The sequence below is a fragment of the Hypomesus transpacificus genome, unplaced genomic scaffold, assembly GCF_021917145.1.
Source record: "Hypomesus transpacificus isolate Combined female unplaced genomic scaffold, fHypTra1 scaffold_42, whole genome shotgun sequence".
Taxonomy (NCBI): Eukaryota; Metazoa; Chordata; class Actinopteri; order Osmeriformes; family Osmeridae; genus Hypomesus; species Hypomesus transpacificus.
The window spans coordinates 1,272,027-1,296,847 of record NW_025813938.1 but is presented as its reverse complement, the minus strand read 5'-3'; the positions used below and the strand labels follow the sequence as shown (position 1 = coordinate 1,296,847).

General features: G+C 45.4%; 1 protein-coding gene across 1 annotated transcript in view; it reads left to right on the top strand.

Annotated features, from left to right (window-relative positions):
• Positions 1 to 604: 604 nt before the first annotated feature.
• Positions 605 to 24,821, top strand: part of rasgef1ba (RasGEF domain family, member 1Ba) — a 45,394-nt gene continuing 21,177 nt past the window's right edge. Inside the window, exons 1-2 of the mRNA XM_047016600.1 lie at positions 605 to 636; positions 5,377 to 5,427. Coding sequence (XP_046872556.1) covers positions 5,425 to 5,427 — 3 coding nt within the window. The 5' untranslated portion in view covers positions 605 to 636; positions 5,377 to 5,424. The remainder of the gene's footprint in view (positions 637 to 5,376; positions 5,428 to 24,821) is intronic.

The window sequence follows — 24,821 nt, the reverse complement described above, 5'->3', positions numbered from 1 at the left end:
TGTTTTCGTAGCTGTGTGTTTTTTTCAAAGATATGCGTGTGTTTTCTTAGCTGTGTGTGTGTGTGTGTGTGAGAGTTTGTAGGGTGTGCGTTGTTTTGTGTGGGCGCCATTAGCATTCTGACTGTCTTTGTGCAAATGAGCCTCAGGGGTATCTGTGTGTTTGGAGCCTTTTAGCATGAATTAGACTTCCTTGTTCTTCCATTTCCTCCAGTTACCCTGCCAGTCTCATATACTCATTACCAGCACTAATAGCTCCACTGGTTTCATCTTGAGACAAGGCCCAGGGGGATTTGAACCTGCTGCTTCCACCTGAAGCATCTACTCTCTGGACTCAGTGTGTGCTACTGTATGCCAGAGATAAAAAATCTACCTTTCCCTTTTTTCTCCTATGTGTATGTTCATGAATATCAGTGATGAACTGAACCATTCTCTCTCTCTCTCTCTCTCTCTCTCTCTCTCTCTCTCTCTCTCTCTCTCTCTCTCTCTCTCTCTCTCTCTCTCTCTCTCTCTCTCTCTCTCTGTCTCTCTCTCTCTCTCTCTCTCTCTCTCTCTCTCTCTCTCTCTCTCTCTCTCTCTCTCTCTCCACAGTCCAGGAGCCAGAGTCATCTTGTCTTGAGGCCAGCCTCCAGACAGCAGGTGAGTTCCCCTCTCCTGACCTTAACTCTCTAACAGTAAACATATAACAAGTAAACACAGCGATCGCTGACGTGCTGTGAGTTTGTACGAGGATACGGCATCTTTACACACCCCAAGCGAAACAATATAACAGTTAAGGTATACTTACAAAGTATAAGAACTTAGATACATTGACATATTAAGGTTATCATTTAATACATTTACGTAAATTAGATTCAAGCATTCTCCTTTTCTGCTAGGGAACCTCCAGGCAAGTTAGAAAACAAACTCCACAACAGGAGTATGTCTCACCTTGTCTGACAACTGGCTCCTCTGTCCCTCTACAGGGTGCTGCGGGTGGTGTTGTAGAGGTTTTTAATAGGGATGGTGCCTCTATGGTGGCAGCGGCCTGCAATGTCTCTGTATATATAGAGGCATGTCTTTGATCCCTGCATACAGTATGCATGCACACACAGAGGCATAGACAGACACACACAGGCCACACACACACACATCTCTAGGCATTTGTTTAATCCTCGAACACAATATGCACCCCCTCACACACACACCCTCACACACACACACCCACACACACACACACAGTCACTCACCATATACGCAGGCAGCTGTCTGAGAATGTAGCAGAATGCTTGAACACATCTTTCATCCCTCTCTACTCCTGATTCTCTTTATCCCTCAGACAGTGCTTTCTACCCGGCGGTGAAAATAAAAGAGGTCCTGTACTTAATTTATCCTCAGCTAGGGTTCAATCCTCTCTCAACTGTTCATACTTTCCTTTTGTAGTGCAAATGGATTATTCAAGAATTATTCATCTCTAGTTTATACCTCGCAAACCCTAAAAGATCTTTCTAGTAGAAAGTCAGTTAGTGTGAAACACCAGAGCAAATCAGAAGTGTAACAAGGAAAAGAAAGAGAGGGAGACAGAGAAAAAGAGAGTGAGAGAGATAAAAGAGAGTGTGAAAGAGAGAGAGAGAAAGAGAGAGAGAGTGAGAGAGACAGACAGATTGAGAGAGAGCGTGAGAGAGAGAGAGAGACAGAGAGGTTAGAGAGAGAGAGAGAGACAGAGAGAGAGAGAGAGAGAGAGAGAGAGAGAGAGAGAGAGAGAGAGAGAGAGAGAGGAGGCGTGTTATGATAAAACCGGGGCGCTCCTCGCTTGTCCGATGAGGCCGGAGGGGAGGAGTTTCTGTGTCAGCTGGGCAGAGTGAGGTCAGCTGGGCAGAGTGAGGTCAGGTGGGCAGCGTGAGGTCAGGTGACCAGCGTGAGGTCAGGTGGGCAGCGTGAGGTCAGGTGACCAGCGTGAGGTCAGCTGGGCAGCGTGAGGTCAGGTGACCAGTGTGAGGTCAGCTGGGCAGCATGAGGTCAGGTGACCAGCGTGAGGTCAGGTGACCAGCGTGAGGTCAGGTGGGCAGCGTGAGGTCAGGTGACCAGCGTGAGGTCAGCTGGGCAGCGTGAGGTCAGGTGACCAGCGTGAGGTCAGCTGGGCAGCGTGAGGTCAAGTGACCAGTGTGAGGTCAGGTGACCAGCGTGAGGTCAGGTGACCAGCGTGAGGTCAGCTGACCTCAGTCCATGCTGAGGGTGCCACTTTGAGAAACACAACACCAGGAGAGCTGCCAGCTTGGTACTGGTTCAGTCATACTTGGACCGATGTTCCGTTACAAAAGGAAAAAGTGAAAATTTTGCTGTCTTTTTTCTTTTCCAGATTAGTTTGAGGCACTTTTTCAGGCTTTATTAAGGTGGGTTTTTTTAGGGGAAGTATCATTACTGATGATGGTCTTTAGATCTGGGAGAGCTTGGACCATCGTTCTATAACAAAGTCTGGGCAGATTGAGAGGTCTTCCAGACGCCAGTCTAAAAACACAGCTTTGTGTCTCCTTTGGAGGTTACTGTTGAGGAAAAATACAGACAGTTGCATATTCTTTCAACCACATTACGCAACACCCACCCAGGGGCACTGCAGGAACTGTTTCAAAGGATCAGTTTCAAAGTTCAAGAACATTTACACTCTGGATGGCCAAATGTTGACCCCTTGTATAATGACTGTTGTGAAACCATTGGGATGTTTTATGATGATTAATCATGTTCACAAAGACACATGAAGTGGGGCTCCTTTCCACTTACTGAATGGAAGATGAAGGTAACCTTTTAGGTTAATCACCGTAGGTCACGAACTGTAAACAGTGAAAGGGCAAAGGTGACCGAAAAGATTTGAGAGGTGATTTTTTGAGACGTGGCAGTGTACAAATATTATAATCAGGCTAATGTTTCCTCAGTGTGATAACACCAGACTTGACTGAAATGCCGACCATCAATGGAAACTTTTATTTTACCGCTTGTGACCCATGACCTCGGATGTCAAAGGTTACCAATAGTAGTACAAGCCTGAGGGTGAAATCTCCAAAGTAATCCTCTTATATGTGATCCTATAGTGGACATAAACCACTGAAATCTAATAATGCTGCTGGTCTTTGGTCAGGGAAAATAAATCAAATTGTTAGTCAAATGTTTCAAGCGCACAGCATAGCTGTATGAATCCATAATCATATTGTCATAGATGGATAGATATGTCATATGGTTGTCCATTTATTTCTACACTGCACAACAAACAGAGCAGTTCATGATTAATGCAGCCATAATTAATCAAACTGTTTTGGACAGTCCTCCTAGTTCAGTTTTGCTTGTCATCGAGATATAATCAGAGCAAATGAACATTGACAAACTAAAACACACTTGCGCCTCATCCATACTAAATAATCTTGGCCACAGTTCAGCATAGTACAGCTATGCTAGTACAGCTAACCCCAAGAGAAAATACTGTCCACTCCTGTAGAGGAGCAACTGCACTGAAGAGGGTCACGGATGGAGCCAAAATGGATGCCAAGAGACATGGCAGTGATACAGGGTGTATATATGTGTGTGTGTGTTGACATGGGGGGGTGGGTGTGTGTGAGGGATCTCAGTGCGAGTGTGGTCATGTGAGGCCGTGTTTGCAGCTGGTAGGACATGTGGGTCAAAAGTGAGTGTGAGAATGATTTCTAGGTGATGGAGATGAGTGAAGTGTCCAAACTCTGCCTTGGATCTCAACCGGAAATTACCGGCCGACAAGACCAACTGTCTTAACGCGCAGGCAATCCTCTTACACGACGAAAAGAGGGATTTGATCAATGAAATCCTGGAGATTGCGAACAGTGTATTATGTTTGTATTATATTATACAGTTGTATTATCTAGACAGAGGATAAAAAGATCAAGTAATATGCTACGTTGTCGATTGGGAGCGTGTTTGTCCTGATTCAGTTAGTGATTAAAGCCCTTTCATTTTCTGTCCATGGATCATTGCATACTAGAACTGGTTCTGTCTGGACTGACAGGATGTTTGAGGTTTGTTGTCATTTTGAAATCTCCCCTCTGAGAAAAACAAGGGCTTGTGGGATTGTGGCGTTAGCTAATGTCCCTCTCCTCTCTGTCCGAATGCTGATCTTCTTGACCTTTTGGAGATACTGTACTGTAGTGTTGGTGACTGTGACAACGTCTCTGCCATTTGACTCAATGAGTTATTACTGTAATACTGTGAGCTTGGAGATCTACAAAACATGCATGAGTAGTTAATAGCTGAATCTTGACAATCCCAAAATATTCAGAATCAGAATCCGATTCATTGCTAAGAAAGTTGGGACATAGGCTGAGACATGAGTGAGTTGACTCAGTGAGCGAGGCCTAGATCGAAGTCTTCACCTGCTGTTGTCAAGTAGTTGTCAAACAATAAAGAGATTTGAAGTCAGGACTCCTGTTGGCAGGTATGCTTTATGCTGCCTGAACAGAAGGATGACAAGACAGGAATATTCTGTGAGCTTTATTGTATTAGTTTGATTTACACATCTAACTTGTCGCTCTGTTGGTGTGAAACTTCCTGTTTGTGTTTGTAACTTAAGGTCAGGTGAACTCAGGTATCTCTTACTGGAAAGTTCTAAAATTCCCTAGGCAGCAGTGAGGAAAAACACATATATGTGCCCATAAGTCATGAAAACAGTGATTAAAACATTTCACTGACTCTAATCACAACAGCATTTAATACGGTAATCAAACTGTAAAATAACACGTCCTGTTCCAAACTGTTTCATGCAAAAAATGTGCTTGTTGTCTATCAACTCATTGCTATTCCAGTCTCCACTAAAACAAACAGAGTTAATTATATGCTTGGTTAGGTGTGTCCGGCTTATCTAAATCCGGGTGGTTATCCGCATGACGGGACTATCTGACGTGGTGGAGTAACAGCAGAATAGTCGGCTGCTATTCGCCGGCTTTGTTTTGAATTACTACGCTTTCGGTCTCGCAAGGGAAAGCACTTTATTTAGCTCTGTCGGCACTTTCTGTGTTTTAAACCCAGGCTTTAATAAGCCTATAAGCCTGGCATTTTCAGGTCTCCATTAAATACAGATGACATCCGTAGCTCTGGGTTGAGGCACCTGTCCTGGTGTAATTAATTTGGCTGGTTTACGAGCACCGTTATTCCACTGTTGGATCGGTCAGTAAAGATCCCAGTTGTTACACCATTCAGGGCCTGCAGAGACTCCTCCTGATGCTGCCTGTAATACTGCACGTAGTCAGCACGCAAGTGTTGCCTGTTAGTCACTGTTAATCACTGAAAACTTACCTAACTGCCAGATCCAATCAATCTCAAACATGGGTGGCTATAAATGGCTAAGAAAAATGATTTTTAAAATGTCTTTAATTTCCTTTTCAGCCCACCATCTTTGGAGGTCTGGCAGACAAACCGTTGTGTGACATCAGAATGGTAAGTGACGCCATCTTGAGATTCCTTAACTTTGGTTGTCAATAAACATTGCATGTATGAGGTAGGACCTTGTCAAATACTGAATATTTACGGTTGTCTTCTTCCGGGTTGGTGTATTTGACATATTACCTCCTGACAGGCCCATGTAAATCAAGTAGATCTGTTCACCTGTCTGTTCAATGAACACTTAATGGATATCCACCAGGTAATGATTACAGTTGACATCTTTGATTGTGATGTGACTGGCACTTAACATCCATGCAGACACGTGGTTATGTGAATTTGACAGATGGTGCGTATTTTTTGGTTAGACCTCTTGTTTTTTTTTTATCAACCTAAATGTCTGTTGCAGCCTCTCTGCATCTCTGTTGTGGTCAAATGCAAATGACAACAGCAAGCACCACACAAAAAGCCAATTAGCAGCAGACAAAGGAAATAATGTGGCCAGCTGTAAGCGTGGGTATAGCGTGGTAGAGTACAGTGGAGATAGTGGGCATCTGAGCTTGCCAACTGGCAGACGACTTATTTAATCACTTAGCCTTGAGGCTCTGGATGAAGCAGGCATTGATTTATAGACAAGGCCGTTCTTCATTGATTAGAACACAATAAAAGGCACTCTCTCTTTATGTCCCATCTCCCAGAAGCCCCCTGGGCTTGTGGCCAATTAAACAGGTTCTCTTTTGCTTCGGATTGCTGTGTGCTGGTTCTAAATGGGTGTGTTAGACCCAAGGGTGCCGTATAGGGGGGAAAAGGGAGGACAATTCTAAGGGTGCCTGACTGACAGTGGTCCCCAAAAAATAGAAAAATGAATAGAAACTATCTTTATTTATTTATTCATTCCTGGCGGCGCCCCTGGTTGGACCTCAGCTGATGGCTGTGCTGAAAAACTTCACAAATGTTTCACGAATTGACATGAAGACCTACAAAGAGAATGTTACCTGTTGTTTAAATATGTTTCTCTCCCCTCGAGTACATCTCCTTTAAACAGAAACTGCAGGACAGGTTAGATTGAATAAGAACCTTCATTTGAAGAGCCAGTCGTCCGGGCCTGGTCTTCAACCTGAATGGAGACAGTGTCAACATGTCAGCCCAGACTCTTCTGGCTGCTCAGGTGAAATCTCGTCCAGAATTTGTTGTGTTTTCAGAAGGGTGAAGTCACAGGTGGAACAGGGATGACGAGCTAGCCTGGGATTATGCTAACGTCTGCTCATCAAACAATGGTTCTCTCCTTGGGACAACTTGCCAAATGGGTGCCGTGATATCACGGCAGAAAGGCTTAACACCAATGAGCTGGGGCTTTGAGGGATTAAACAAGTCACAAAGAGAGACCAAATCCTAATTGATTTTCTTGGGGTGTTCCCAACAGACATTGTTCTCGTCATCGTCCAGTGGGTTAATCCGGCGAACACCTGTGTCTTGTCACCCGCACACTTCGATGAACTTGGACGGCAGGTTTATTTGAAGTGCAGCTCGGTTTTAATCCTAGAAACACGTTTTAACATATTCTCATCTGGATTGTTTGACATGGGGTGATAATGCATTAGCAATTATAGCTGCCTAGACAAAGGCAGTTGTGGGTCTTTGGCCTCCTTGGTTTGGCCTTGCCTGTTCATCTGCTCTGCTGAATGTTGAACAGCTACATCCCCACACTGCAGGGAACTATAGTCCCCTATTTTAAGAATGCCTTGTAAGTTTTGAATGCTAAATATCTTTAAAAGCAGTCCTTGTCTAAGTATTTTCTTTGAGCCTGAATTGAGTGTCTCACAGTATGATTGCTATGTCCGCTTCTTAAGTTCACATCAGATAATTGCTGCAGTCATTTGTCGCTAGCTGTGTGTCTCTTTTGATTCTTAATTGACTAGGAGTCTTTGTGCTTTAACAGAGAGAAGTATCACCTAGGCAACCAGAGATGTGTGTCTGCAGAGAGAGAGGGGGGTGGGAGATTTTAATAATAGTTTATTCTTAGGAGAGAGACTGAGCTCTTTCCATGTAATGCCAATTATTTAAATAAAAAAAACGTTTATTTCTTCATCGCTGGCCTAGGTGGTGTTCTGGACTGTCACTTTCAAGAAGGATTGTCTGGTACAGTCGTTTTGGCAAATACGTTTGAAAATGCAAATATGCTGTAGCAGCACTGTGTCATTGCAGCTGATTATGAAAGCAGAGCGAGTTCTGTTCTGCAGAAATGTTTGTGTGCTCAGCTTGCGTGTGTGAATTTCACTTAACATGTTTGGCCCATAAGGCAGCTTTCACATCCAAGTCTCATTGCTTCAGAGATAAACAACTCGGACTGCTATTTATCTCGCAATCAAAGGAATGCTGAGAATGGAATTTGTAGCATTTAGCACTTGGTTTGGTTACGCAAACTCTGCTTATCATGTTTGAAGGCACTTACAGAAGTTATTTCTTGAAGGAACTGGACACCCAGGGGTGACCTCTGACTGTTCCAGAAGGGTGTCAACTTTCCAGCGCCGAGCCCCTCCGCCCTGCTCAACCATAACCGAGGGGGGAGATGTGAGGGGGAGACGTGAGGGGGAGACGTGAGGGGGGAGGCGTGAGGGGGGAGACGTGAGGGGGGACGGGTGAGGGGGAGACGTGAGGGGGGAGACGTGAGGGGGGAGGCGTGAGGGGGGAGACGTGAGGGGGAGACATGAGGGGGGAAGCGTGAGGGGGGAGACGTGAGGGGGAGACGTGAGGGGGGAAGCGTGAGGGGGGAGGCGTGAGGGGGGAGACGTGAGGGGGGAGGCGTGAGGGGGGAGACGTGAGGGGGAGACGTGAGGGGGGAAGCGTGAGGGGGGAGGCGTGAGGGGGAGATGTGAGGGGGGAGACGTGAGGGGGGAGACGTGAGGGGGGAGACGTGAGGGGGAGACGTGAGGGGGAGACGTGAGGGGGGAGGCGTGAGGGGGGAGACGTGAGGGGGGACGGGTGAGGGGGAGACGTGAGGGGGGAGACGTGAGGGGGGAGACGTGAGGGGGGAGGGCGTGAGGGGGAGACGTGAGGGGGGAAGCGTGAGGGGGGAGACGTGAGGGGGAGACGTGAGGGGGGAAGCGTGAGGGGGGAGGCGTGAGGGGGAGATGTGAGGGGGGAGACGTGAGGGGGGAGACGTGAGGGGGGAGACGTGAGGGGGGAAGCGTGAGGGGGGAGACGTGAGGGGGAGACGTGAGGGGGAGGCGTGAGGGGGGAGACGTGAGGGGGAGACGTGAGGGGGAGGCGTGAGGGGGGAGACGTGAGGGGGAGACGTGAGGGGGGAGACGTGAGGGGGGAGGCGTGAGGGGGGAGACGTGAGGGGGAGACGTGAGGGGGAGGCGTGAGGGGGGGCGTGAGGGGGAGATGTGAGGGGGGAGACGTGAGGGGGGAGGCGTGAGGGGGGGATGTGAGGGGGGAGACGTGAGGGGGGAAGCGTGAGGGGGGAGACGTGAGGGGGAGACGTGAGGGGGGAGACGTGAGGGGGAGGCGTGGGGGGGAGGCGTGAGGGGGGAGACGTGAGGGGGAGACGTGAGGGGGAGACGTGAGGGGGAGGCGTGAGGGGGGAAGCGTGAGGGGGGAGACGTGAGGGGGAGACGTGAGGGGGGAAGCGTGAGGGGGGAGACGTGAGGGGGAGACGTGAGGGGGAGATGTGAGGGGGAGATGTGAGGGGGGAGACGTGAGGGGGGAGGCGTGAGGGGGAGATGTGAGGGGGGAGACGTGAGGGGGAGACGTGAGGGGGAGACGTGAGGGGGAGGCGTGAGGGGGGAAGCGTGAGGGGGGAAGCGTGAGGGGGGAGACGTGAGGGGGAGACGTGAGGGGGGAAGCGTGAGGGGGGAGACGTAAGGGGGAGACGTGAGGGGGAGATGTGAGGGGGGAGACGTGAGGGGGGAGGGGGGAGGGGGGAGAGCTTTGACCCCATCTTATTTTGTTTTGACTGTATGTAAGTGGGCTGTATGTGTTGTCTAAACCCATGAAACCTCAAGATGAACAATGATCCAGAGAGCAAACAGACCAGCCAATCACAGGGCTTCCAGACAGATACACGCAGGATGAAACCAAAACTGAATTTGAGTTCAGTTTTGTTTACATTAATGGAGTTACGGGAATTGAGTTGGATATTCGTAGCAGGAAACTTGTCCTCTTAAAGAGGATTTTCCCTTGTTGACATGCAAATATTTGTATCATCTCAGTTTGCAGTTTGTTATGCCGATGTTTATCTGTAACATTTGATGACCATTATATTACGCAACGCAGTTCGGTGAAAAAGGCAAAAAAAGGAAAATTACGTAATTGACTCGGTTTACAGTGACCTAAACTGAAAAGACAAAAGACAATGTTTAAAGACAAAACATCTTCAAAACTAGATTACAAGATGATTATTTCCTAAGAAATTAGATACTATATTTTTACGTGTTTTGTCATTCCGTATTATCTTTTCGGAAGATTTGAATTTAATAAGCACTCTTTGACATTGCCTGCTGCATGTGGCCGATTGGTCCAAACCTCAATTGGCAATGGTTGCATCGTAACCCTAAAGTGGGGCATATTTCAAATCTGCGTGGTTTATTCCAGGCTGACGTGCCAAACAAACATGGAGTCTGTGTTTGGTAATCTGACCTCAGACACAGCTATGTTAGACCATCAGTCTTTCTGGGGCAACTGTTGAGTGGTTATGCAACCAGACCCTTTCCTCCTCGCAGCTGGGAGCCCTGCCCTGCCATGGTTAGAGGCTGCTTGGGCACATCTGAGGCCCTGGTCACTGATTTAGTCTTCACCACTGGGATTATGCAACAGCCAGCTGTTGTGACTGACCAGTATCCTCTTCAAACAACCTTAAAGACGCTGCAGTCGAAAGTGGTGTGTTCTGCTATACTTGTGTGTACTTTTTGTGTGTGTGTGTAGTCTTTTGTACTGTGTGAATGTTTCTGTTTTACTGTAACAGCATGATTTAACTGTTCTGTCTCCGAGGTAATTATTGAATATTTTTCAAAGAGAACTTTCTCTAAAGTGTTGTCTAAGAATCATCAGACCTTTTTCTAGGCAGGAGTGTCATGTGTGTGTATGTATACAGTCATGTTTCTGTGTGTATGTGTGTGGGGTGGGGGGGTGTTGAATGACGCAGGATTTGTCCTTGTCCAGGTTCATATCTTTATTAGAAACCAGGTTGGAAATCTATTGTAAGTCAGTGGTTTCTGAATGGCTTCTGTGCCTTTTCAGCCGTGGAACATTTCTTATCAACCTTTTTCCTTGAGCTGTTCAAACCCTCTGATGTCAGAGCAGTGTGGGCTTGTCTACACTCACTAATGAATGCATGTATTGGAGTGTTAAGGCCAGTGCGTATCCTAGCCTGCGAATGTATTTTTTTAATAATTTGCCAATGTTATTGTGATGGTTATGGCCCCTGGTTCCACCCACTCAGTGTCTAACTGATTGCAGACTACGCAAAACTCACACGAGACGTCATCAAAGAATATCTTACGACAGGAGCGTCAGCTTGAAGGCAGCAGTAGCAGAGAGACCTAGGAGGACGGAGCCAGGAGGGAAGACAGTGAAAACACTCAAGTCTGAATTCTGTTATTTTGTTCGGCTCTCCAATGAGTCTGTCAGACTGTTCTGTTAATGAGTTCACGTTAAACACATTTTTTATTAATAATAGTACAATAACCAATCAAAATCAGCCATTGCCAATTCGCTCTTCAGCAAACATGACCTCAAACTCATCTGCATAGAGAATTATGGGTAGGTTATTAATGTTTGCCATCGCAAATTTGCCTCTGCCTCTCTCACCACCCTCTCCTACAGTACTGACAGAGCAGCTCTGATGAAAGAGGGTTCTGCTTCGGCAGACAAACCTTTCCTTGCGTTCACATCCTCAACTGGGTTGTGGCGGGTCGATTCCATTCCTGTCACGTTGACCTTCCACTGGTTTGCAAGTGGGTCCAAATAGCTTTTTGGTCATGTTTATTTATTTGCATATGCCATTCCTCCTTCAAACCCCTGTAATCCTGAGGAAATGAAATTGGCTTAGTGACTTACAGACTTGTCTAAGAGGCAACACCCTGAGAGGGGGGAATGAACAGTTTAAGCTGATTAACCCCAACTGAGGCTGTCCTATTAAAGCAAGACTCATGACTCATGGGTAGATCTGCTCTACATGTGTGGTATAGGTGGGGGTATAAAGACATTTCACATGAAGAAACATAGCTAGAATTGTATTATTTTGAGTTGTTTTGTGCTTATGTGAATGTGTTCTTAAACTACTTCCAGCAGTACTCAACATCACGAGTTAGAAATTGAATCTGAGAAATGACTATTAAATCATTGTTAACAAATTCAAATCTGCCTTTTTAACATTTAACAAGATGTGGTTTATGTGAGTTGAGAGGTACCTTTAGAGTGTTGTAATATTGAGGAATCCGTTTGGCAAGTCGATGGAGTTAGCAAAATTACCTTACGCAGCGATCCAGAACCTTTCAGCAAAGTCATTAGACGTGATGTGGTGTGAAGCGTTCAGCATCACCCCTTGTTGCAGTCACTCGCAGTGGAAAACCAATCAAAACAAACCTTCAGTGGGCCTGTTTGAAGACTCACCTAGGTGTTCACTGTTGATCTAATTCTCTGTCTCTCCAATTGATTTCATCCAACGGGGTCAAATGCCCTCCGACCCTCAAGACAACACAGCTAGAACATCTGAAACAGCATTCTGTTGCCTCCACAACCTTCTCAAACAAACAACAACCCAGTCCAGAAACACACCACCCACACTTGGCAAACATGCTGACTCTAAAGGACTGAAGATACCGGAGAAGGTCGATGCATATATTCCTTCCGATTTAGTAGATCGGGATTCCTTTTAACGTTGTGAGATAATGTGGTTGGTATTGTTGCTGAAGTGTGTAGATTTGGTAGCCACAAGGAGTAGGGATTTGCTTTCTGCATGTTAGGAGAGGGATCACGTCGAGGTAATGTTTTATTCATGAAATAACCAGGGCTAGATTTTTTCCACCCTTAAGGAAGATTACATTTGTTAAATCATTTGTTAAATTGTACTACAGGATAAGACTGTGTACATTTGCATACGCTGTCTAGCACGAATGGTTTTCTGTCTACTCACCTCCTCTAAGGTAGAGATAAAGAAAGGATCCGGTTTGCAAATATTGAACCTTCATTGGTTTTTAGCTTGGCGGAATTCTAGGACTTCCAGTCATTGGTTTGCCGAAATGTCTATCAACGGTTTATTTGTGGTCGTAGATGGACAGCCCATGGTACTATTCTGAGATACAGTGCCCTCCAAAAGTATTGGAACAGTGAGGCCAATTCCTTTATTTTTGCTGTAGACTGAAAACATTTGGGCTTGACATCAAACGATGAATGTGAAACCAGAGATCAACGTTTCAGCTTTTATTTCCAGGTATTTACATCAGGATCTGATGCACAAATTAGAAAATATCACCTTTTTGTTCGAACCCACCCATTTGTCACGTGAGCAAAAGTATTGGAACATGTGACTGACAGGTGTGTTTTGTTGCCCAGGTGTGTCCTATTACATACATTATTCAATCAATAAATACCACTGAATGTCTACACTCAGGTTCAGATTGGGTAAGATAGGTTTTGTCTATGCAGACTGTATTCAGAGGTGAAAACAACATGAAAACCAGAGCGCTGTCTTTGGGTGAAAAACAAGCAATTGTGAGTCTTAGAGAAGATGGAAAATCAATCAGAGCCATTGCAGAAACATTGGCCATAGCCAGTACAACCATTTGGAATGTCCTGAAGAAGAAGAAAACTACTGGTGTACTAAGTAACAGACGTCGAACAGGTAGACCAAGGAAAACATCAGCAGTTGATGACAGAAACATTGTGAGAGCTGTAAAGAAAGACCCTAAAACAACTGTTAGTGAGATCAGCAACAACCTCCAGATGGCAGGAGTGAAGGTATCACTATCTACTGTTCGCAGAAGACTTCATGAACAAAAGTACAAGGGCTACACCAGAAGATGCAAACCACTCATTAGCAAGAAGAATAGGAAGGCCAGGCTGGAATTTGCCAAAAAGTACAGAGATGAACCTCAAAAATTCTGGGACAAAGTTTTATGGACTGATGAGACAAAGATTAACTTTTACCAAAGTGATGGAAAGGCTAAAGTTTGGAGAAAGAAAGGAACTGCTCATGATCCCAAACACACAAGCTCATCTGTGAAACACGGTGGAGGTAATGTCATGGCTTGGGCTTGCATGGCTTCTTCTGGGACGGGCTCATTAATCTTCATTGAGGATGTAACACATGATGGCAGCAGCAAAATGAACTCGGAAGTCTACAGAAACATTTTGTCTGCCAATTTAAGGAAAGATGCAACCAAACTGATTGGCAGAGCCTTCATCATGCAGCAAGATAACGACCCAAAACACACTGCCAAAACAACAAAGGAGTTCATCAGGGGCAAGAAATGAAAGGTATTAGACTGGCCAAGTCAATCTCCAGACTTAAACCCTATAGAGCATGCATTTTACCTGCTTAAGAGGAGACTGAAGGGAGGAACCCCACAAAACAAACAACAACTGAAAGAGGCTGCAGTGAAAGCCTGGGAAAGCATCAAAAAGGAAGAATGCAAAAGTTTGGTGACGTCAATGGGTCACAGACTTGCTGCAGTTATTGAAAGCAAAGGATTTGCAACTAAATATTAAGTCTTATTCACTTAAATATGTTTTAAGTATATCTGTTCCAATACTTTTGATCACATGACAAATGGGTGGATTCAAACAAAATGTGATATTTTCTTAGTTGTGCATCAGATCCTGATGTAAATACCTGGAAATAAAAGCTGAAACGTTGATCTCTGGTCTCACGTTCATTATTTGATGTCAAGCCCAAATGTTTTCAGTCTACAGCAAAAATAAAGGAATTCGCCTCACTGTTCCAATACTTTTGGAGGGCACTGTATGTCCGTTTTCACATTATGTCAGGGTTTAGGGCAACTTGTTCCAGTCGAACTTGATAGATTGGCTTCTTTACATTGCTGTGTATTAAAACCAACCATGGCACTCAGCAAGAACCTTAAACATATTAGCCTCATTATTCATAGTCAATCTCTTTTTTAACCATATGTTATTTTTTTATTCGTTGCACAACATACCAAGCATGTAATTTTCTAGGTCAGTTGGCATGATTGCTGTATTTGGGTAATTGCTTCACTGTGAGTTTACAGAGGGGTTATTTTTCCCCATCAATGATAGGCTCTTGTTTTGGCAGGACAGCAAAATGTCAGCCTTTCTGTTGTTGTTTCAGAAGGTCAACTTTGCGGTTGTTATGGTCGCATAATCAGAGGTTTTGTTTGAATTCTTGGAATCAATGATTCAAGATTGACGAGCTGCCGTCAAAAGAATGACGATTATTAGTTTGGGTGTTTATTTAGTGGTATTTCTTTCTCTTTTCTTGCAGAAATTACAAGACACTTTTCAGAATTACCATATTTATATGAGACGTTTTCATTCTCACGGTATCTATATAATCAAAGGCGTAGTTTACCATTTAAAAATGATCATTTTGATACGGTGTTCCGTCCAAGGACCCCAATTCATCTCTGTGTGTTTTTGTGTCCTTGTTGTCAGATAAACGGTAGATTATCAGATAGACTATCAGAGTGTCTGATAGTCTAGACAGACCACACTGTATCAGTGTGTGACTGATAATACTGCAGCTGGAAAATGTCAACACCACCCTTTGTAATCCAAGTTTTTTAGGGTTATTTTAGGCTAATTTTAGGGTTCCCAAACAATATCCTCCTCACCAAAACTTCTGTGTCCTTGATCATTTCAAAACAAAACATGTAATAGATTTGAAATGTATTTACAGAAAATGATATCACATCATCAGTTTAATTTCCCCAGGGGGGTCAATGATCAAGTACTACAATCTTTTTTTAAAGTGTATAATCTTCACAATATCATATTTAAAATACATGCAACAGGATACATGTGTAAGTTTACTGCATGCTCTCTGATCGAATATGGATCATGGCTTTCTCAGACTATCGATAAAGGATGATTAGACTGTATCAATAACGAATGATTAGACTGTATCGATAACGGATGATTAGACTGTAATCGATAACGGATGATTAGTGATGTGTGATAAAGCTTCAGCTGAACGTTTTTTTGGACTGACCACACAGTCAGTACAAACGCAGCTCCCCGGACAACTCCAAAACACTCAGGTTGAGAACTCAGGAGAAGATCCAAGCTCCTCCACAGAACACAGAGGTTCAGAGTCTCCTCTCTCTCTAAACCCACTTCAAACAGCGAGTCACTCCTCGTCTGATGTGAACAGCATTGTGTTTATGGTAATACAGAGCTGCGCTTTCCTCCTTGTGTGTCAGTACTGATGGACACGGTCTGAAAAGCCACGGTCAGGGGCTCCTCTGATCTGTCCTGACGTGAAATCCAGCCTTGAATACTCTGACTGGGACACATTCTTCATTCTTTAAAGTTTCATTTATTTATTATGCATCTTTCTTTTCTCTTTATATGAATCTTCTTCTGTAAACTTTTTTATATTAACTAGACAATCCAGGAGTGGGCTTGTTGGCTTGTCCAGAAATCAAATAAAAAAATATTCCAACAAAAGTTCTTTTGATTTCAATTGGTTGTGGCTGGCAGGTCAGTTATTATGAGAAAACATTTTAATGACAAAACGTGAAGAGAAATGTGTTCTTATGAATGTATAAAGAAATGGTCCTCTATACTAGTGCTTCCACTAGAATGTATTTGCCCACATGTCTCAAAGCTCTTGGATGCATCCAGCCTGACTGTGTTCAGCCTCTTGTCTGCTCCTCTCTGTGTCACTGACTGTATCTGGAGGAGAGGAGCCCTCTTTTTTTTCTCAAGTTTCCCCTTGTCTTCCTTGAAGGGTTAGGTTGGTTGGCAGTTGTACTGGCGTATGGGAAGCCCTCTGTGACATTGCTTGTAAACCGCCTAACAGCCAACCATGTAACAGTCCCAACACACGAGAGTTATAGTGCACCGTTTACATAAGGCAGTCCTAAAAATAGCCTTGAGTTTGCTTGTACTTGTTGCACAGGCATCTTCAAAGCCTCGAAGCATGGCAGAGTGTGTTAGAGAATCTGGAATGTTGTTGTTAAGTCTGAAATGGCATGTAGACATCGCTGCAGACTCCAGAGTGGGCCGTCAGAGCAACTGAACAAACAGGGGGCTTTATCTTCAAAGGCTGGTCCTCATCATACTCATTACAACTAAAGATACTTCTTTCCACTTTGATTTTGTTTTGGGGGGGGACGTAATATCAAGCTCGGCACGCCAGACGAACTTCCCTCGTTCGATTAGTTTATCCACCTCATGGAGCTGTGCAAACATGCCCACGGCTGTGTGCTACTATCCTGGATGTGGGTTACATAAACAAGAAGCGCTGTGCAGTAGAAGGCCTACACGATGCGGTATCAGAAGGCTGGTTATGTAACAGACGTGTCAAGTTGTCCACGGTCGACTGGCGTCCGCTGGTATCCGATCCTCAGGCCACAGAACATCCTCGCGGTGTCTTTGAAGCTGGAGATGTACTAAAGGATGTCACAAAAGTCAGATCGCTTTTTCCCCTCTGATAGAGACCGATTACGCAACACAGGATGTGTGCTGTGGCTTCTGGGAGAGAGAAGAGGGTAGGGGTGAGAAGGGCAAACAAAACAAACGTTTCTTCTGTCCGAATAGTGATTACTGAACGACTGAACGACATCCAACGCTAACTTTGAACAATACTAACGGTGCAGTGAGTTCATGAAAAAGGAATCATTGGCACACGTTCCTTCCATGGAGTCTGTATGTTTTCGCATCCTCATCGTTACAGAAAAGCTGAAATATCCGTTTGGTTGACAATTGATAGTATCAGTTTATGACAGATCATACTGTAAATGGAAACCTCTTTCCTACATGCATGATTAAAGCTCTTGTCCCACTGTCTTGTTGGACGATAAAGATACACAGCTCACGTTCTGGCATTCATCTCTTTTTTGTTGCCGTATTCATAAGCCATGAGGACTGCAATTGGTATCAGCGTCACACATTTCACAGTGTCGCATAACCAGAAAATATCATGCTCGCTTTCCACGGTTCAGTATCTTCTTCCCCTCAGGCAAACAAAGCTTTTTATCTGCGAAAGGCCACCCTGCAGCCCCCGCTGTCCGCTTCGAGCGCTGCCGTTTGAGGAGTGCTGCTTTTGAAGAACCCCACAGCTGCTGCCGGAATGGAGCTTTTTATTTTTGTATTTTTTTAGATTTAGCCGACTGTACTGTCTTTTTACTGGTGTGGTGGGCTGGGAATGGGCCCAGGAGATTTGCATCTGCTTGCATGGCTTGTTGCCAAGTGGACCGTTAGAAGACCTTGTAGTGAATAGGATTCCCCAGGAATGTAGTTGTTGTTTTGGTGAGAGGCGAGCTGCTATATAAACAAGATGGAACATTGTCTGCATGTATGTGTTTTATGTATTTTTTCTTCATGGGACAGCATTTAAGTGAAGTGTGACAGGAGAGGCAGGGAGAGAGAGAGAGAGAGAGAGAGAGAGAGAGAGAGAGACAGAGAGAGAGAGAGAGAGAGAGAGAGAGAGAGAGAGAGAGAGAGAGAGAGAGAGAGAGAGAGAGAGAGAAATGGGAAGACATGCAGCGAAGGGCCCAGGCCGCTGAGGCCTCAGCCTACATGGTAGGCACACTTATCCGTGATGAGTGAACTACCGGGGCGTTGCGTTTCTGACTGAACTTCCGTTGCGTGTCGTCGACCCCCAGCTAGGCGACGGAAAGCAGACTCACTTCTTGTGGGATTTTAAAAATGCAAAACCAATTACAGGCAGCACCGGTTTGGGCAAACACAAATTAGGAAAACCTTTTCTGGGCTGTGAGTGGAGGGAGGGAGGGGGCACAGAAGACCCTCCGGCCTACAGGGGAAGGTTCTCTCCCATCCGTGTGCACGCTAGCCGGCCACAGGCACTCCGAGCCGTGATGTTTCTCTGCAGAGATATTTTGGTTTTGGAGGAAACAGACACACAGAAATTTCCCATCCTGGTCCCATAACCTCATTCTGTCCATCTCGGCAGCAGAGTTACTCGTTTGACTTTTCCTACATCAGTAGTAAATGTGTTTCTGCCTCTGCAAACACAGCAACAAACCCTCCAATTTTACACTAGTGTCACCCCAGCAGTTGTTTGATTTGCCGATCTCTCCAATCATGTGAACATTTCAAAAAAACCCTAACAGGAACTGACCATGCATGACATGTGTGTGATGTCAGTGATCAGAGCTTCTCTCCCAGGAAACAGTGTGAAGCCCCTTCATGCTTTAAGTACTTGATGAGGGACAGTTCTTAATGTGAAGCGTTGGCTCGTCTGCCTATTCTCATGAAGCAAAAGAAGCAAAAGCCGTCTGGAAGACTGATTGCCGAGACTGGATCACATTAAAGTTCAAGTTCACCCTTTGACCTCAGCGGTATTTCTGTGGGTATAGATATTGAGGAATGCAAACACCATACAGATGTTCCTAACAGAAACTAAAAAAATATCCACCATATCCGCAGCACTCATATTATATTTACCTCCCGAAACCATAATATCCTCCCATTTCACACTGCCATCAACCTTATATGTGGGTCATGGGTTCAGATCTAGATTGTGGTATGTGGAACGTTTCCTTAAGGAGTACGATTACACAAGCATCTCTACCTCATAGTAGACTCTTTGTAGAAATGGTGTGTTTTCACCAAACAATTTCCTGATAGGATTTCCCCCCCACTTCCCATTCCAAACAAACTCACCTGAGGTCAATTCTATACAGCATCATAAAATATATAAATATTGAGTAGACGGAAAAGAACAAAAGCAGAGAAGTAAAGAAAACCTTAGCTGTTTAAATGAAACAACTACCAGCAGTTTACACTAAGTCGCTGTTTCTTTCTTGACAGATGGATTGTTTGGGGTCCTTTTTGCTGATTGGATCCAAAATGGCCGACAGCTGTGTTTACACCGGTGCCAGTCGCTCGGTGCCCATCCGGTTATTTTTAGAAACCCTAAATTTAAACCACGTGTTTACGGAAGCTTCTGAAGGAGGCTTTTAGAGGGGAAGGGCCCTGCTCATAAACCCTTTTAACAGTAGCGTGATTGAAGAGCCAAAACAGAGCTAAGTCACAGACTGGAGCTGTTACTTAACTAGGGACTCCCAGCCCTCTTCTCTCCAGCTTCCTGTCTGGATGTCTGCCTTGTTGTTCAAGGCAGACAAGCACCAGCCAGAGCCTCTGACCCATACCAGGCAGTATACTTCTCGTCTGTTTCAAGGCTGGAGTTGTAGAAGACCTAATATGTTAGTTGAAACGGATTGGAAAAGGGCTGCAAGGTTGTTGTCTGTCCTTTCCCTGTCTCTCTCTCTCCCTCCCTCTCCCTCTATTTCTCTGTCTCTCTCCCTCCCTCTCTCTCCCTCTCTCTTCCTCTGTCGTCTCTTGAAAGGCTGTGTTCTAGGGGCCAGAGACCCGGGTCTTTAGAGAGCCAGGTCTCTGTCCATCTGGACAGGCCTCGGCCCCCTGAACACGGCACCCTGCCACCATCTGGCCCCTCTCTGTCCCAGCACCGCTGCAGGGCACCACCATGGCTGCAGGGAGGAAGAGAGAGAGAGAGATATATATATAGAGAGAGAGTGTTCCTATTGAGTGACTCTGGGTCGTTACATAAAGCCTCCAGATTACATAACGGGCTGCTATCTTGGACATCTTGTGCAATGGCATTCTTTCCTTCTCTTTCTCTCTTGCTCTCTCTCTCTCTTTCTCTCTCTCTCTCTTGCTCTCTCTCTCTTGCTCCATCTCTCTGTGAACGCCGGTTAGGACCAGTGGATGAAGAGGTGGAGGAGAAAGAGAGTGGTGGTGGAGAAAGAGGGAGAGAGGTAGAGAGAGAGTGGTTGGTGGTGTATGAAGTAACCCAGCAGATTAGCAGTGCGTGATTGTACCCAGGGCAGTATTCTGAGAGCATGGCTCTTCCAATCAGCAGCTCTGTGGTAGAGAGCCAGACAGAACCTGTTAGCTCTGCTGAGGCGCTTGGCTGAGCAGGTGTGGGCGAGGGCACTCGCTCTCTCGCCGGAACCAAGAACACCCCCGCTAGGCTGGCGAGGAGAGGCGGGCCACACACACACACACACGCTCCTACATCCGCTCTCTCCTGTCTACACTCACCAAAACACACTCCCACCAGACAAGTCTGTGCCGAGAGGCGTGTTTTCTAACTGCTCGTCTGTCGTGTTACAAAAGCCTCCCTGAGGTTCTGGAGGAGCAGGCCATGGTGTGGTGCTCTCAGTCAAAGGGCCACCTTTTCAAAATGTTCCTCCCAGTTTAAGGGTATTGAAGAGAAATGATTGCCAGCCAGCAGAATGTATCAGTGAGGTCTTTGATGCTTGAAAACACAATTGCCCTGGCGCCTTCTGTGAGGTCACTGTGGGGTCAAATGAAACCTTTGGAGCTGAAACGCTGATGAGAGCTTGTCTCTTCCCTTCCTTATCTTTGATCCTCTGGTGTTCCCACCAGCTCCTCCCCCCTCTCCCCTCTCTATTTGTTGTCACAAGGGTTGGACGTCATCCCGTCCTGTGTAACAGTGGGGGAGGAGGGAGGGAGGGAAGGGGGTGAGGGAAGGAGGGAGGGGGGTGAGGGAAGGAGGGAGGGATGGAAGGAGGGAGGGAAGGAGGGAGGGAAGGGGGTGAGGGAAGGAGGGAGGGGGGTGAGGGAAGGAGGGAGGGATGGAAGGAAGGAAGGAAGGAGGGAGGGATGGAGGGATGGAAGGAGGGAGGGATGGAAGGAGGGAGGGAGGGAGGGGGGGGGGGGGGGGGTGAGGGAGGGATGGAAGGAGGGAGGGCTTGTCAAGAGGCTAGTCTGGGTGTTGTCCTCACATTGCTTCCTTGACGTCCCCCAGCCCTCCTCCTCTTCCTACACACACACACACACACACACACAGTCATGCTTTTACCCCAGACTGATTACGTGTGTGTGCTTGTTATTTCTCACGTGTCTCTGTTTTCTTTCTAGGCTGTAGTTAATGGTGTTTTTGTTTAGAAACACCTGTGGGCTCATTGTTCATTCTGCACCTGTGGTCGATCATATCGACGGGTTGAGATTCTCAGCAGCATCAACAGAGATAAACACAAAGAACAAATAGGTACCTAGGTGGAATGGAGAAACAGACTCATTTTCAAAGGGTCGAGCAGGGTTCACACGCAGAACAGATTAACTGAAAGACACGATGGTTACAATACAACATTTGATGTATTGGAATATGATGACAAAATGCTGTCAAATCAAATCAAATCAAATCAAATTTATTTGTATAGCCTTTTTTACACGCAAGCATGTCACAGAGGGCTTCACATGCGCCCATAGAACTGCCCCTCAACCAACCTAAACCCTCAAGGAAGACAAGGAAAAACTCCCAGAAAAACTCCCACCGGGAGAGTAGGCATTGTCCCTCTCTCCTCATGTCGTCTTGTCCCTCTCTCCTCTCCTCTCCTCTGTGTGAGTCTCTGTCCTTATTTCCTACGATAAACAATGAGAGTCAGTGTCTAGAGCACTCTAGCACAGACACACCTTATTAACTTAACCGAATGCTGCTCCCACAGACTGTGTGTGTGTGTGTGTGTGTGTGTGTAGTCAGCGTGCCTAAGATCAATCTTGTTTACAGGTTAAAAGAACTGTGTACAAGTGTTTGCCCTTTCTAGACTCCGCCCCCTACACAGCCACACACACCCTCTCTCAAGACAAACACACACATTCATCGTTAAAAGCACCAGTCACTGGACTTGTATCCTGTTTTTGCTTATAGGGACATAGTGTTAGTATCCCAGCATGCAACCTGGTCGTTCTCTACAGACACCTGCTGAGAATTTCTGCTGCTCTGGGATCAGCCACTAATTCTGGTGTCTGGTCATTTTACATTCACATCAAAACAACGTGCATCTTTATAATGCAGATAAAGACTATTATTGTGATTATGGGATAAACCTCTGATGGATTTTCTTCTGTTTTCTTTGTTTTGAAGAGGTTGTAAACGTTTTTTAGTGTTCTTTCTTGTATCTCTGCAAGTTTTCGGAATGCCAAGGGACAGCTGAGTTTCTTCACTGAGGAAGTGTTGGATGGACATGAAAGGCGGGTTTGTTTTAACTCGTTTTTGATGTAGTTTATAGAGAAACGCAATACTCCCTTGAATTCCTCCTGCTGTGGGTGTTTCTATCTGAAATACTCTGCAGATCTCTCAGTTCCTAACACAATCACTGAGGATCTTAGGGATGGGCAGGAACTGGAGTGCACAGAGGTCAAAAACATCTTTTTTTTTATTCCGACAAATCAAAACGCATCACTTATTTCTCCGCATCAGGCTTCTGTGAGCAGGACTTGTCTGGTTTGTTTATGTCAGTGAATCTCTTGTTGGAATATCTGGGTTTAATGGTCTCTCTGAATGTCACGTTCAGTTAAGGGTCAGTTATTAAGGGTCAGTTATTAAGGGTCAGTTATTCATTTCCAGAAAGGAAATTCATGTCACTATAGACATTGAGTTGATTTAGAAAAAGCTGAATAAATTCAAGCTGGTCGACAGGGTTATAGAAACGACAAGAGCTAGAATTCTGAATCCGTTCTAATTTATGGCAAATAAACCGCTGGAACACCATGCATCCAACGCTTCATAAGACTCACTCAAGTCAAGCCAAATCCACTCCAACCTACGCAAGTATACACACAGTTTAGTTATATAGGTGTAGAACATTCCAGAGCTTGTGAAAAGGCGTTTTTTCCACATGCTTTCGATTGGTCATGTTGTTGTGATTGACGATGATTGACACATCAGGAGTGAGGGATCTAGCCAGGGTTTCCTCCTGTGTGGTCAGGATCATCTTACCAGGAGTAACGTGAGAGCCCTTCAGAGGTCAACACACCCTCGGCACCCAGGATGGGTTGCCATGGTGAATTAGGTGGGCCGAATTCCTTCGCATTCCACAGACGCGGAGCTGAAGGCTGGGGGGGGGGGGAGTGGCGGAGTGGACGTTTGGGTTTTGGGGGGGTGGGTGGGGTCTCACAAAAGAAAATCTGGAATGATTTACAGGGGTGGGAGGTGGGGGGGGGCAGTTAAAGTAGAGCCCCATTTGGAAGAGTGATGGAGAAGCAAATGGAACACAGTGTCCCATCCTTGGAAGAAGAAAAACAACTCTGTTCTCTGCTCATTCACAAAGAACCAAATGTGAGAGTCACTGACCCAGTCAGCTAGTGTATCTGTCTCTGTAGCCACCATGGTGTTCTTTGTAAACGAAGGGCCCAGAATCAGTCAGACGTACCATTCATTCATTCCATCGGTCGCGTCTGACTTTCAAATCAGTGTCTCACTGGCCTCATGATGTAACTGTCTGTTATAACTCCAGGGCTTAGGAATGGCTCGTGCGCAATTTCTCAGCAGTTCATGCTGACCTGCTTTAAACCCACAGATGTAAACAATAGTTGGTGCTTGTGCAATACACCCTAGAAAATAGACATGACTAAGGAATGTGACGTTTGACATGTTTTCTTTAACTAGAAACAAAGCTTTATTTGTACCACCACAGAGGTTCAGCTAGGCCCTCCTAGAGTCTTCCGTGCCTTTTGTTCTGGTCTTAGATTTAGTTCCTGTTGTGAGAGCGAGAACGACCACTTAAACAAAAGGAAAGGAATTTCAAGGTGGAAATACCCAAATACTAACATAGATCATCTGACATATGTGACTCAGATGGATTGTGTGGAAGAAATGCTGGCAATGTGACTTACTGCACTTCATATTTTTTATGAGCTTTTTGTAAAAAATAAAAAATACATTCACACCAACAGTAGTGTATGTGTAAGAGAAGAATCTCGTTCCCATTATTTCTCAGCATTTTTCAGAGGCTCAGCTGTCTTCAGTGATTGAAAAAAACAGCATGTGTTCATGTGTATCAAAACTGCATGGTTTCACAACGACCTTGATATATAGACAACCCTATATATACTCATTTTGATGTGGGTTTTTCCCAGCACATGGCAAATGGCTAAGGGGGTTTTGAAATGTTTAGACTGTATGGAATCGTTTTCGCACACGTGCATCTGAACTCTGAACAAGCTGCATTACTGAGAGCGAATGTTTCTCAGTGGGTTTCTACAACGGTCCAAACGAAGAACCACAAATTAGTGGATACTAGAAAAGGGAGCGGGAATGAAAGGACACGACCAAGTGTTCTGTAATTGGCGTTTTGAACTTGCTTTTTTAAAAACGGCTCTGAAGGCCGCTCGTTCCTGGTTGATAAACGACTCTGGGGATGCTATACGTGTGTTTTTATATTCTGCGGTTTGGAACCCGCCCTAATCAATAATACACATGGGGAGAGCTGAATAACAGCTATAGGGTGAGC